This window comes from Emydura macquarii, unplaced genomic scaffold (genome assembly GCF_026122565.2).
Source record: "Emydura macquarii macquarii isolate MOO-44397 ecotype Brisbane River unplaced genomic scaffold, CSIRO-AGI_Emac_v2 contig_1348, whole genome shotgun sequence".
NCBI lineage: Eukaryota > Metazoa > Chordata > Testudines > Chelidae > Emydura > Emydura macquarii.
The window spans coordinates 12692838-12708510 of record NW_027131485.1 but is presented as its reverse complement, the minus strand read 5'-3'; the positions used below and the strand labels follow the sequence as shown (position 1 = coordinate 12708510).

General features: G+C 43.0%; 1 protein-coding gene across 9 annotated transcripts in view; it reads left to right on the top strand.

Annotated features, from left to right (window-relative positions):
• The first annotated feature begins 244 nt into the window (after positions 1–244).
• GSG1L (GSG1 like) overlaps positions 245–15673 on the top strand; it is a 103381-nt gene continuing 87952 nt past the window's right edge. For 8 of the 9 annotated variants that reach the window (XM_067551207.1, XM_067551206.1, XM_067551209.1 and 5 more), the window contains exons 1-2: positions 258–346; positions 10052–10368. In XM_067551207.1, coding sequence (XP_067407308.1) covers positions 345–346; positions 10052–10368 — 319 coding nt within the window. In that variant the 5' untranslated portion in view covers positions 258–344. Of the gene's footprint in view, positions 347–10051; positions 10369–15673 lie in introns of all 9 variants that reach the window. The other variant, XM_067551213.1, reaches the window with a different exon arrangement.

Genomic DNA, 15673 nt, shown 5'->3' with positions numbered 1-15673 from the left:
AGTTTCGTAGCGAAGGCTTGGTCAGGTTTATTGCCACAAGGCACGGGCCTAGTGCCCTGTCCAACAGTTTACAGGTACACTAATACATGTATGTCTGTGACAAGGTGTGATGGGATATACAGACCCCACAAGGGGTTAAGGAACTATTCTGGAACCAATCAGCCCCACCCTGCCACACCTGTGGCAAATGCTCCAACTGGAGTTTGTTGGCAGAGCAGGGAAGAGCTCAGGAGACTTACTACTAGCAGCGGCAAGCTGAGGGAAGGCAGTATTGCTCCCTAAAGAACCGCCTAAAGGTCCTTCCTGAGGGAAGGCACTATGGGCAAGAAGCCGCATTATGATTCATGTAAGTAAATGAGGCTGGTCAGAGCTGGCTTTTCCCTTTTCCAGTCAGGCTCCTCTAAACTTTGTAGCTCTGGGTTTACAAATATATTGGTGGGGGGAGTAAACAAACCTTATATGCTAGAATAAATAAAACACCACCTAAATTGGGGGAATAGGGAAGTAAAATCTCTTAAGGGTTGGGGTAGAAAAATCCTAATTCTGGGAGAGGGGTAAAAAACTTTATTTATTTATTTATTTATTTATTTATTTAAGGAGAAAGGACTGAAACCCCTCTTCTGGGGGAGAGGATTAATAAAAATCCCTATTTCAGGGAAGTGGGGTAATGAAGAAAACCTATTTCAGGGGAAAGAGAAGGAAAAACCCCTATTTTGGAAGGAAGGGATAAAATAAAACCCTATCCTATATGGAAGGAGGATGTGTAAAGAAAACTATTGGGGGGGGGGGGGTAAAATAACTGTCTTTTGGAGGGAAGTGTAAAAATATTCCCTATTTTGAGGTTGAGATGGAAAAAGTATTTGGGGGAGGTGTAAAAAAATCCCTATTGCAGGGAGGAAGTGGACTCCCTCCTCTTATTTCTAGGGGAAGTGTTTAAAAACCCATCTGGGGATTGAGGGATTATCATTTCAAACTAATTCTAAAAACGAAAACAGACTATTTTGCATATACTTTACCAACACCGCTATAATTAAAACTGCTACCAACTTAACTAGGGGTTGCTACAGCTCTGGCATAGTAGCCATCTCATTCATCAGTAGCCAAACTGCTACCTTCTGGGCTTCCACTGGGAAATGGTTCTGGCCAGCACGCAGGCTAGCATGCACTGCCCCCTCTCAGTGCAGAAGATGTCCAGGATGGCAGAGGGAGCAGTCCTGAGAGCTCCCATTCAACTAGAACCACTGGACTTGAACTGCTGGAGTTTTCTAGGCCAAGGCATTGTCACCAGGGAAATAAATTCACAGCAAATAGAGGGTTAAGTAAACACTGGAGGTGACTTACTTAGCTGTGACATCTCCAGACAAGAAGAGATGCCCAGTCTAACTCATGGCTGGCCATGTTGCATAGAGCGTGCATCAGTGATGTCACAGTAATGCACAGGTGAGTCATGGCCATAGTGACGTGACATGATATTGTGATGCCCACCCTGCCACCCACCCAAGGGAGTTGGTTCAATAACCATTTCTACCCACTGCTGTCTTCCTGTATTTCCTTGTCACCAACATCAGCTTTTTGGTCGCATGCCCTTCCTTCTGGCTACACTGGGAGTGTCATTTCACCTCTGAAAATTTGGTCCTGTGTGCCCCAGTGGAGTTTTGTTTTGCCTGTATTTTCTATTATGCTTTGAAATCAGGGAGCTGGTGCTCGTTTCTCTTCTTTCTTTCTCCTTGTGTTTGTGGGGCTTGTTGGAGGATGGACAGTGTGGTTGGAACTGTCAGTTGGGGCGTTTTCTGGGTGTTTGCATTATTTTTCCAGAAGCGTAGAGTGTCTTGGAGAGATAGTGACCAATGTTTTTAAACATATTTTGAAGTTATGTTTCATGGTGGAATTGTAGAAGATTTAGAATAGCTTAAATGCGCTTGTTTAATGTTTAAACATGTTTCTGTTTTTTAACTTTAAATAAAGTCCTGTGTTGTTCTTGAGCTTTTTCTTTAAGACTTCTTGTTTCTTGTAGAAACATGGTTATTGTTTGTATAATAATAATCGTAGCATGATTAGATAACTACCCCTCTGGAACTATGAAAATAGAAGTTCCCTAGGTTTCTACATGTCTAAAAAGACAGCATCAAAGCACTAGCAAATTGCCAGTGGGAGTGAAAGTGATAGACATTGATATATGGTGAAGAAAGGGCTGAATTTTCAGAAAGCAGGGGCTGAAAATCAGGCTCATTTGTATGTCTCAAAATGTGGGTAGGCTGAGATTCAGATGCCAAATATCACTAGTCATTATGAAAATTTGACCAATGGGTTGTGCAAACACGGTAAGAACTTCCTCTCCGGCATTTTCTGTTTCTTTTACAATAAACAGCTTTAAAAACTCGAGTCACAAGATGGTCAAACTAAAGCACAGCTGGCCATAAATCAAGATTGTTTTGCCCTGAAATTTATATTTTCCCTAATGAAAGTCAGCTTCCCTTAATCATGGGGACTTTTTCTGTAGTGTTTGCTGGGATTAATTGAAAAGAAGGAAATTGGTTCTCTGTCTTTTCTCACACTGGAACACATCAACCATTCCTCTCTGTATAATCTCTGTTTATCAGATTTGAAAATGCATAAAAATGGAAAGATCATACATGTTACAGAAAGCAGTTCAGATATCAGGATTAAGTTGTATTTATGTGGCATTATCTGTAATAGAAATTGTACTTCCCTGTAGCATTCCAAAAGCTTCTACTTTACTATCACGGGTATAGTATCTTTAAATATCTCCTTGGCAGCAATATCTTCTTATACACTGGTAGTCCAATGATCTTAAAAGTGCGTATTAATACAAAAACACTTTCTGAGAAACAACTAATCAGCTTTTTTTTTAGTCTACATATAGAAATGCAGTAAGCCCTTTCTGCTCTTCTTTTCATTTGTGTACATTGGTATACTTCAGATTTACTGTGGTATAAAGGAGAACAGAATTGGCCCCGTGCATTTAAAATATTGTTGCAAGATGCATGAGGATACTTTCAGCCAGGACATATTGCTAGTGTGGAATGGCAGTTGTCTCAACCAAGACAAGGGGAGAGTCTTTGTCGGGTATCTGAGGCATTGGGTGCCATGGAAGTGGGATGACTGGGGATAGGTGTTGAGGGTGGACTAATATGGGACTATGGGCTGCTCTTATAACTGACTACCATATTTTTCTTCTTTAAAGCTTTTCCTCACTCAAGTTTTTGCCTCCACCCTCACTTGAGTTTCTTTCTATCTCTCTAGTTGCTCCTACAGTGTTTCATTGAATGAGTCATTCTCCACTCAACTTTCACTGGGTCCCACAGAATCTACATCATTGGCTCCCTTCTTTGCCTAGCAATGAGGGGCAGACAGAGAAATCTTTGCTTGCACACCCTCAACAATTATTTTATACTGATGATTCAAAAATCTCTTTCTGAACTCTGGACTTGGCTCCCTCCCCTCAAACCCATAGCTCTGACTTCCTTTCTGACACGTCCTTATGGATGTCCAATCATCCCACAGCATTTGCAAAACTGAGCTTGATCTTTTCCCATAAACCTTCTCTCTTCCCCTTTATCTATCACAATGTTACCCCCACCCTCCCCTCACAAAAATCAAGAGCCGCACCACAACTGCACAGTCATTGGTATGTTCAAAGAGCTTTACAAATCATCATGGGGAAGTAACAAACAAAATGTAAAGGTGAGAAAGCCAATGTAAGAATGTTCTCCGCTTTGAATTTGATCCACGTGGCCTCAGGATTACAAAGACAAATGTCAACAGGAGTTGTATGGGCAGTAGTTTAGTGGGGAGTGATGGTTGGGTTTGTGCTTGCCTGAACAGGTACTGGGTTCCAGTCTCATGAAATGTCTCACAGATAATATGATGATAGATTGTTTCTCCTTTAAGTTTATCTATCGATATAGGTTTTTACATATGTGGGGGGGAGAGAGGGCTTCTAATTCCCTCCACAGAAAATTCTTACTCCCCCACAATATAAGGGTTCTTTATACTCCTCCCTGATCTAGAGCATTTTTATACTCCCCTAGGATATCAGGATTTTTTTATTCAACTTCCCAAAATATGGCTTTTTTGCTCCTTCCCTGACATCAGGGGATTTTTATTCCCCCATGTAATAGGCCTTTTTAAAAACTCCTGTGAAATGTGATATTTTACTATTTCTTGAAACACCTTTTTTTAAAACTCTGTACAATTTTTTTAATCCCTCTGCCTCTTTCTTGTCCTTCCCTCTCATATATGTGTGAATATAGGAAATAATAAGATTTCCATTTTCCTTAAGCTGAAAACAATTAGGAGAAAATTGCCTAGGAGGAGAAATCTAAACAAAACAATAGAAAAGATAATTGGGAGTCATTTAAGAAAACTTCCGTTTTGGCATTTATTACACAAAAACAACCATGCCCAGTAACAAAAAACTGTTACTTTAAAAATGTATTGATGAAGAAGGAAAGTGAAAACAGCAATAATGTTAAAAAATCAAAACACTATATATCAAACAGAAAGGGGGAGACTAAAGAGAAGCAAAAGGTATCTTACATATAGCTATAATAACCAGTAGGGTTAAGACAACAAAAAAAGAACTTTTAAATACATCAGGAACAAATCAAATCCCAGTAAAGCATCAGTTCGTTTACTAGGTAGGGATCATAAAATTGTCCATCATGATGCAGACAAAACAGAAATGTTAAGCACATATTTCAGTTCTGTATTTGAAAAGAAGTTTGATGGCATATGCCAATCTTACTGCATAATTACGATTTCAGCAGTAAATAGAGAGGATGTTAAACAGCAACTGCTGACATTAAAGGCTTTTAAAGCTGCAGGAGTGGACAACTGGCACTCACAACTTTTAAGAGGAGTTGACCCAGGAGCTCTCTGAACCACTGATGTTGATATTTAACAATGTTTTGAAATGCTGAAGTACAAGTATTAAGCTTGGGCCAAGATTTTAAAAGGGTAAACAGGATGACCTGGATGATTATAGGCCAATCAGTTAAAGGTATTTATGCACCTTAAGATGTTGAGTGGGATTTTCAAAAGTGCCTAGGAACCTGCCTGACAGAATTAGGTACTTTAGTACAGATCTACAAACGTAGTTAGGAGCCTAAGCCCCAGTTTTAGGCTCCGCTGTGATCCACAAAACTCCTGGATGGCTGCTATTTAATCCTAACCATGCTTGGCAACTACATTTTTGCAATAAAAGTTCCAGACGTGCCTAAGGTTCTGCCTCTGGACATGTGAAGTGCAGCCTCACTCTAGGCAGCCTGTCTACCACCTAATCCCCACAAAACCAGGAGAAGATAGCCATTTATCAATGGCTGTCTGTCTGTCTGGCAGGGCCTGATGTAGTACACATACTCAGAGGCCACTTTCCAGATAGGGGCCAAGTCAAGCTCTGGCAGCCACAGACTCTGGTTGTACCCACCTTCTGTCTTGGAGCCAAGTGGTTAGTGCACTCTCCTGGGATGTGGGAGACTCAGGTTCAATTCCTCCCTCAGGTAGCAGTGATGGAGGGAGAGAGGCTTTGAAGAGGCATCTCCCACTTCTCAGGAGAATGCACTGAATTGTGGGGTTCCCTCAGTTTTTCTTGTTGAACTCACTGTTCCACTGTGCACTGAGTCATTGGGCAAGCAAGAGACCATTTGTAAGATATTCTGTAGCATAATGATTAAGGCACCTATGTGTGAAGTGGGTCCAGTTCTTCAGCTTTTTATTTATACACAGCATTGCAGCACCTAAGTCCCTTTGTGAATCCAGGCCGTGGACAGCTCTGAAAATCTCACTGAGTGCCTGTCTGTACCTTAAAGTACCTAAATATCTTTTAAAATCTGGCCCTATGTGCCTAAGTCACTTGAAAATGAAAGCTAGGCTCCTAAATCAGAGTTCATTTTTGGCATGATCGGGGCTCACTGTGGGACTCATGGCTCTTTTCTTAGAGGCCTTGTGTGAGTGGCTCGTGGACTACTTCTTGGGCTTATCTCCCTTACAAGTAGAGAATTACGATGAGGTTTCCCGCCATTTGGGGTCTTGATACAGCTTTGATGGTTGAAGGGCTGCCTCCATTAGGAGTTTGAGCCTCAGTTCTCTATCTTTTCTGGAACTGGGCTTCTGTTGCTGGCACAAACCACACTTCTGTGGGATGTTTCTTTCCCAGGCAGTGGACACACACAGTGTCCATCAGTCACTGGGATAGATTCCTTGCAAGTGAGACACTTCTTGAAGCCCAGGAAGCCAGGCAGATACTGTCCAGTGGGGTCCCCAGACGGGGCTGAAGAAAAGAACAAAGTCCAAATTATTATTATTATTATTTTTTTTTTTTTTAAATTAACAACAAAATAAAATATAAATGGAGTGGAGAAAAGAAAAGGAAGCTCTAAAAGGTAGCTAAGATTAACAAGTCTAAAGAGGCTAATGATCTGCTAATGGATGTAATTTCCTAGACTACTTTTTTAAAAGAAAAAGGTTTAAAAAAATCTTATTTAAAACTGCAACAATCCCCCCATTGAGAAAATGTAGAGCTGGTTGGTTGACTACACTTCTGGTTCAAAATGAAAAATGTTCAAGACCAAATAAACAAAGTAATACAATATGAAAAGGAGGTTATGACATACCAGGGTACAATCTAGATTAATGAGCAGTGGTGTGACCCCATCCTGTAATCTTGTGTGCCTACAATGCCTTGCTGAAGGAGTTCCCACCTTGACCACTCTCAAACAGCCTTCCACCATGCAAGCCATAAGCTGGTTGTCTGTGTGTATCTGTAATCTTCCAGCCCCATTTGGGTTACCTTCTGGCTCTCACCAGTCTTGGTTATACTGCAGGGTGACCCCAATATGCCTGCAGTTTTAGATTTCCTCCCGGAAACATATGCCCTCCACTGCCCAGCCTTTTCATGGACAATACAAATTATATAAAGTCTGTTATTTCTTTCATAGAAATAATATGCACACAACATGCCATCCCAAATGGAGTTTCCCAGACACTTTAATGTAAACACACTGGACTAGATAAAACAACAAAATAAGTGTATTAATTACAAAGAGAGATTTTAAGTGAGAACAAAAACGAGCCAAAAGTCAGAAATGGTTACAAGAATAATAAAGATAAAACACAACTGGTGCCTAACTTAACTTTGCTTTGAATTTAACATAGTGTGTTTTCTCACCACATGCATTCAGCAGTCTTACTGACCAAACTTTTTAGGTCAGGACACCTTCTCTCAGTAGCCAACTAATACTTCCTTTGTTGCTTCAGGTGCTGTCAATGTGATGAGCAGAGAGAGAGAGAGGGCTGCCTTGGGATGTGTCCCCCTCCTTTTTATAGTTTCAGTCCCCTTCTTGAAAACCACTTCCAGCTGGGTACCAAGAGACCAAAAGTCTATGGGGAAGGATGTTCCCTGCTGCTTTTTACTCAACAGCTTGTGTGTCCTTTGTTTCCCTTCCTGACTGCTGACTCTCTTTATTGCTTAAATGCAAATTAAGCAGAACACACATTCCTTTGCTTAGGACAGACCTCTTTGCCAGCCTCAGTTTGGAATGTGCATGAACATCACACAGTGGAATCTTATAACTTCACAGTGTTGCCACACACATTTTATCAGGATGATACTGATCAGCAAATTGAGTTTTCAAATGATCTCACACAAGGCATGCTTTATACAAAGATTATTACAACAGTGTGGAGGGTATGAATATAGGGATGCATTCTGTCAGAGGTTTACATACAAATCTCTCTGGGATGCTGCTTCTCACATCTTGTTCACCTTACACTGCCGATGAGCTTGAAAGATATACCCACAAAATTACCTTTGTTTATAGTAGGGTTGTTTACAAGCTGAAGGCACTTTATACATCACCTAAGATCCAACACATCAGTTCATACCAGTTCTTTAACTTGTTCTGTACTTTTTTTTATCTCTTGTTTACTACATTCTAAACCAGTGGGGGGCAGAGGGACATTCCAACGTGTGCTAGGACATACCATTTATGTGTCTTGTTTTTGAGAGGTTTCCTATTTTCTAATGCCAAAGCTGACTTTGGCTTTGCAAAGTATTGTGGGATACTGGACACAGGTGAACAGAATTGTGGGAAGAGCATAATACATAACTTCCCAGCTCAACATGTATGATGTATATCATTAATACCATGAGCATAATACCTAATAAAGTGGTGTATACTATACCAAACACCCCCATTATGAAGCATCATTAGAGTTTGAACCTCCAGGACAGACAACCTGTTGGTGAGCTACCGTATTAACTTAATTAGCTGCCAGCATGAGAAGGCTGTTATCCTAGGGGTGCTGGGAAAGAGGTATTAGAATCAGGCCCAGGTCTTGCAGATGGTTGGGGGGAGCCCAGCCTGGCTTTCTCTCCCTTCCCTCCATAAGTTGAGGAAGCTCCAGTCCTATTTGGTGTCCATAGGGGGTAGGGGCACTGGGGCCATGTGCTGAGTCTATTGGAGTGGTCACAAGGAGCCTAGAGCAGCTCTGTTCCACTTCAACTTGCTACAGCTGCTCCTGGAGCCCTTAGGTGTTTCCAAATGTAGTTTCTGCAGCGGCTGTTTCTCTGGTGGTGGCATTGCCCCTGTGTTAGAAAGTTTATGTTCAGGTATTGTTTTGGTATAGTCCCAAAACTTTTCTCTGGAACATAAGGCACAGTAGTGAAATGGATAGATTTGATCAAAACTCTTCAAGACAAAAGGGTTTTGTCAAATTTGTGATGTCATACTAGTGGCATAACACTTGGCAGGTACGGCCCTAAAGCGCTCCCAGATGCTCCCAAAAAAGATCAGAGCCCCAGAGGTTTGTGTAAATTTGCCTGTTTCCCAAAGTTACGCTTGTCTCATCAGGGCACAAAAACAATACCACGTAACTAAGGTGACCAACCACACAGCTGGATTTGGAATTCTGAATATCAGATTCTCGCAACAGTGCTTATAGAGACTGTTTACAAGCAGGCTGAGCATTCACTGATTAAAAGATTGCACGCTGATCAGGGACACAGCAAGCAGGCGACACTGGCAATACATCATTCCTTGTGAATCTGGTCTTTTTAAGAGTTCCCGTTATCAGTTGGCAGACGCAAAGGTTGCAGTTTGTTCTAGTTAATTCTCTCCATCCACATAAAGTGGAATTATCCTAGAGATGTATTTCACACTACACGCCTGCATGTGCTATATCTGGAAATGAGAGCCTGTAACAGTGGCCTCCATTTGCTATTCTGGGATTATTTTTTCTACTAATTATGGCATTTTAGTAATTAACCACCTTTGGGCCTAATTTTCCTTTCACACAGGGTGTAAATCAAGAGAACCTCCACTGAAGTCAGAGGAGTTACACCCATGTAACATCATAGGAGAATCAACCCCCTGACCTATTCCTTACTCAAGACACAATACAAAGGCTGTAATCACACTGAATTCCCCTTTCCTCTGGGTAACTATTCATGCACAGATTCAGAAAATGGGCTCCTCAGCCTTGGATAATTATTAATTTTGAAATTAAAATGAAGCTTCCTCCCCCTCCTCCTCCATTACATTCAGCTGTCAGCATGATGCAGTAAGAGCCGAGATTCACAAATTACCTTGGTGGCAGGCAGAAGCAGCCACTGCTGTCTGTCTCCTGCTTGATTTCGGCATCAAGTACAATGAAGTCCCACAGCCTGCAGGTGTCTCCCAATGGAGAAGGCTGCATAGCTCCTCGGCATCATGTGTGTTACGCCAGCAGATGTTCACTTGCTCTTCATGCTTTCTGTGAGACAGACCTTCTCTGATCCTTTCAGCACTCTTAGCCACGACACACACAACAATACAGCTACATTTCTACTGGCTGCAGCTGCTCTTGTAACACACCAAGACAGGATTTCAAATCAAGAGGAAAATGGGAGTCTGGCTGCAGCATTTCCTTCCCTGTTTCAGCAACAGATTGGAAGAAGCTGAGAGTTTCTGTGACTGGAAAACAAGATTCTGAATTGCGACAGGCTTTGAACTTCCCAGCAAAAAACACATTTGATTTCTTTTCTCCGCAGGAGGGGGTGGGTAACCATGAAGACAAACCGAAGATGCAGAGCCCTCCTAGCAGTGAGTTTGAACCTGGTAGCTCTCCTCTTCTCCACCACAGCCTTTATCACAACCCACTGGTGTGAAGGGACTCAGAGGGTCCCCAAGCCAAACTGTGGGAAAGACAAGAAGACAAACTGCCTCAACTACAGTGGGAACGAAACGGCCAATGAGACTAATCAGAACGTGGTGCACTATAGCTGGGAGACTGGGGATGACCGCTTTCTCTTCCGGTATTTCCACACTGGGATCTGGTACTCATGTGAGGAAAATATCAATACCGCTGGTAAGTAGCAATACTATTTCCTTTTAGCTTTCCTTGCTTTATATTTGATTCAGCAGCTTCATGAATAATTAGAGGAGCTATTCGGAATGGGTGCACTCAGCAGATGAAAAACTGAGGATGTTAGCAACTCATTGTTCCAAACAGGACGGAGGGGAAACAACCTGTTACTAGTGAGGAGAAAAATTTGCTTGTTTCTTTGCTAGTCAGGCAGTCAGTGTGTGCTGTGAAATCAGCTGAACCTCTGACAAATACGTGCTACCAATCCCTGGCCCTGCTGCTTGCTTGCTTCCAGAGCCAGTCAGTGCTTTCCTTTCATGAGTCACTCCATGTATTAGACAAAAGACAAGGGACTGTGAGTAGCCGCAGAGGTTCTGGGGTTCAGTTACCCAATCAGCCCCTTAAGTATCCTGAAAACCCTGTTCTGAATTTCAGGGGAAGGGTGAAGCTCATAGTTTCACCTCTGCCAATAGCCTTGATTTTCTGTTTCTAGTAACACCGATTGGGACGTGACCTCCAGCCCCAGGTTATGTCACGAGCTAAGGGAAGTACAGCAGAGGAAATGCTGGTGAAAGCACGGGACTGAGCATCAGGAGCTCCAGTTTCTATTCCCAACTCAGTCACTGACTCCTTGTGCTGCCTGGGGCAAACCACTTCACCAATTTGTGCGTCAGTTTCTCTGACTAAAATTGGAGTAGTGATATTTACTAACCTCGCCCCCAGTAAAATGCTACTGGATGGAAGGTGTTAATAGATAAGCAAGCAGGGCTGGATTAAGGGACTATAGGCCCATGGCTCCTGCTCCCCAAGCTGTGCGAGGATACCAGAATCCAAGATTTAATTTTGAAAAATTGTTTTCTAGTTCATGTGGTTGCAAAACAAAGCATGAAAACGTGACCCAGGTGTCCCCGGAGGCAGTGACCGCTGCAGTGAGCCTCTAGCAAAGGCAGGAGCAGCAGCCACTACAGCTAGGGAGGAAGCTGCCTGGCCCCACACCCTCAATTAAAGCAGATGTATTGCTCACATCACTTCTGGGGGAGATGGAGGGGCCCACTGCTACTGATTCAGCATCCTCTGTGGTGGTGTCTCGGGAAGCTGCATGTAGGAATGCGCCTAGGGCCCCAGATTGCCTTAATCCAGCCCTGAGTGTAAAACAATTACTTAAAGCAAAACAGAAAAGGATTCGCCAGGCCCGAGAAGGTGGAATTCCATACAGAGCTAAAGCAAGAATTCCTTGGGTAGAATATGGAAAGAATTTAGAGGTGGTAGGAAAACAGGACAAATATTCTATAAATTGGGGCTGTCTTGACTGGGAGCTTGATAATGTCATGAGGTCTGCACTATCCCAAAGCACTGGGTTGCTTGCTAACATACTGGAAGGTTGGGACAGGAAGTGCGGCTTTGTGAGGTGGTAATTGAAGAATTTGTCAGTCACTAAAGCTTGTTCAACAGAAAGGTGTGCTTGGGCCATCTTGCTTATGTGATCAGAGGGAACTCCTGATTTGGGATCGTCCTATAGAAAACCTGCTTGGGGTGGAATGAAGGCAAAGGCCTGACCATAAAAACGTATGAAAAAATAAAATATGACAGGAAAAAAGGACTTTTTTCTCACTGATTTTGAAATAGCAGGAGCTAGTCAGAGTAGGGTGGCGCTCATACCCAAGCCAGGGTCAGCCCACTACTGTTTATAGCCCAGTTTGCCTGTGCGTCTCCTCATCGTGTGAATCCAGTCCCGTTCACGCACTGAGGTAAGCCTGTATAGACCCTTTATTATGAGCTGTGCTCAGGAGATAAAGCCATGCTGGAGTGGAGAACATTTAGAACTAAATTAAGGCAGCTGCTCTGAAGGTGCACTGAAGGCAGAGCCTTGTCTTCTTCCCCAACATGCCTCCACAGCAGTCAGGCACAGGACCGGCCTAGCACAGCCTTGAGCACTTGACTTGCCTGACAGAGCTGCTACTGGAGCACACTTGGAAGTGCTTGGCAGTAAGGCAGGCTCCTTGGGGCCCTGACCACATACCTACCAGCTAGGAACTGGAAGCAGTTATGCGGGGGGGCGCACATAGTTACTTCGTGCTGCAGATGTGAGAAGCACTGTGCGGGACAAACACCCAGCTTTCCTCAAAGTCCTTCTGCCTCTGAATGCATTACCCAGAAAGGATGGCTCAGAGCATGGTAGTTGGCTCACCACCACACCCCCTGCCAAACCTTTGCCACCTTCACACACGTCAAAAAGCCAGAGCACTGTCTACAGAACACTCCATGTAGCCAAAGGGCTTACTCAACACACAGAATGACTTAGGTGTTGCAATGCTGAGCATTGCAGCCCCTCGCTTTTAGGGGCCTATGGACTCCACAGCCCCGAGTTAGGTGCCCAGGCTTCCTACACAGTGCATAGGGAGAGTTAGGCACCAAAGAAAGAGATTCACAGAAACCAGAACGCTGAGCAGAGAGCCATATAAGCTTGTCAATAGCAGTTAGCAAGCAAAGGGCTGTGGCCTAATCCTGCACCTCACAGGAACTGAGGTGACTAAGTCCCAGCTGGAGGGTGGCACCTCTCTTCATTTGTGATTCTCAGCTGTGAACCCTCCCTCAAGTCAGGTGCCTAAGCATTTTTTTGCAGGAACGGCAGCAGCTGATGCCTAACTTTGCACAAAACAAGTGTGGGGCAGCTGTCTCTCTTATAACATTAGCTTAGTGGTTAGGGTACTCACTTTGACAGGGGAGACCCAGGTTCTCTTCCCCCTGATGTGGAGAAGGAATCTGAGCTTGGGTCTCCCACCTCTCAGGTAAGTAACAACCTTTGGACTAAAGAGTCATTCTCACTCCCTCTCTCTCTCTTTGAACCAGTGCATGTTTAATCATTTCACACACTGCGGAACAGCATCAGCAGGAGGGATGGACAAATTCCTACACCAAACTATCCCATAGACCAGGGGGAAAGGCACTCATGTAAGAACTAAGAAATCCAAGTTCACAACCCTTCTTCATATCTCACAGAGGGAGGAATTGCCCCTAGGTCTCCAATGCTCCGGGTGAGTACTGTAACCACCAGGCCGCCAGCAGTAAGGACAGATGCCTTCGGTATAGTTGCACACTCCATATAGCTACAACCCTGCTCTATATCGCCCACAAGGCTGACAATAGCAAACTCAGTATAACCACAGGGTGGTCAATAACATGCTCTGTATAGCCTATAGCTCTGTCAATAACACACTCCATATAGCCACCACAGTGTCAATAACACACTTCATAAAGTCACAGAACTGTTAATTAAATATTCCTTACAGCCCCATGGCAGTCAATAGCACACATCTTATAGCCACAGCACGGTCAATAACACAGTCCATGAGGCTGTCACTCCCATCTCCTACACATACCAAAAAGCACAGCCATGACATTTGTGCTTTAGAGCAAATTAAGCTGTTTGTGTGTGTTTAATTTTCTAGTTTTATTTAAACGGCTGGTTCCCTCAGGGGGCTTAGGCTGGGCTGCATTGGAGAGTTCTTCTCCTCCTTCCTCCCCCTCCCCCCCAAAATGGCTACCACTGATTGGTGCCTCCAGTGCTAACCTCATACACTCCATGGCCCCAGGGACACAGGACATTCTTTGCCTGGCTTACGCTGGAGATTTGATATCTTCCTTTTGGTTGGGAACCAATTGTGGTGGTGGAGTAAAGAGCCTCAGGGAAAGTCATTGCATTGCTGCAAGATGGTGTAAGTGTAAATGGAGATTAATTTTGTGAACTCCTCAAGATGCCAGTTAGATTTCAAAACTAAGATTATAGTCTCTGTTGTTTGAATCACATGGAATAAAAAGGACAAGTTTAAAATATCGAAAACAGATTATAGTTATTGTTTTAAATCTCTCTCAGGCCAATGTGCTGGACGAAGGAGAGCATGCTAATAGCAGTTAGTTACAATCCAGAATATGATTCCTTGAGGTCTCACTAAAGAGTGCAAACTCAACAAGCTAACCTTCTGTTATTTATAGTACAGAATAGAAGGAGAAATACAATATTTGAAATTAAATGCCACCACTACTAATTATCCACGAAATAGGGGACAATCCTTTCCTCATGGATGACCCAGACATTCGTCTCATTCCTGGGTTCTGCAGTTTATTTGCGGGTTCAGTCACCTTTGCTCCATCCTGTGATTCTGGCCTGGGAAGAGGCTGTCTGCAGGGGTTCAGCAAGCTCTCGGGTCCCACAAGGTGATCCCAGCTTATATACTGTGGTCAGGGTCCATTGGAGGAAGGCAGTCCCCTTATTTTCTACTGGACGCTGGCCAGCTGGGTACTCCTATTTCAGCGCTCTGTTTCTTTGCTGCTTCCATTGGTATTCAGTAGGTGGTGTCAGTATATAACACATTCTTTTTCTTATTCAGTCTTTTTCTTATTGGTGGATTTTTATGTTGGATTCATTTCAAGGATTATTTTTCAGTGTTAGCCTGGACTATTAATCAGAATTCCCTCAGTTATACTCTCACTAGGTGCCTAGACCGTTCCTTTTTCCTTCTTGTGTCATGCTATCTCTGTCACTTCTAGAGTGCAACAATTTATGAAAAAAACAAACAATTCTTGATGGTTCCTCTAATCCTAGTGGGTTTATCATCGGATTGGCAATATTATACTATCTGAATAAGACAGGTTATTCACAGAGAGATGTATTTCTCATTCATAAGGCAAACAAATGTACAGCTTGGGATGAAGGCCAGGTGGGTTGGATTTTTTGCAGTAACATACAGTTTGCCCCAGTTGACCTTCAGTTTTCTGGGTCTCATGACTAGTTATTTGTAGATGGCTTAAACTTGCATTTCTACACTCATTATTCCTTTGTAATACTTTGTAGCAAGCCAGTAAGATGGGAATTACCTCCTCATGCAAATCATGGGAGATTCCTGTCTAAGGATTTAGCAGCAACACAAAGACTTTGTTAATCACTGGAGCTTTTCTTTCCTGGTAATTGCGTATTTCAACTTCAGCTTAATTAATGCTCCCCAGACAAAATGTCCCACCTGTTGGGATGGGCCTATTGTCTTCCTGTTGCAGCTAAAGACAACAAGAATCAAAGATTTGTGCAAGGTATACTAAGTCCTTTTATCCACTTTTTTGTGCATGAATTCATCTGGCCCTGTTCTCACAGAATTTAAGTCTTCCATTATAAAATATTCTGTTCATAGTTTTTTCCCCCCAGTAATCTATGGTAGGAATCATTTAATTTAAAAATGCTTTTTTTTACTGTACAGAGCAAGAATAGGAATAGTTTCCTCATTCCCGACTCTTCCATGATGGGAAATCCTCTGTC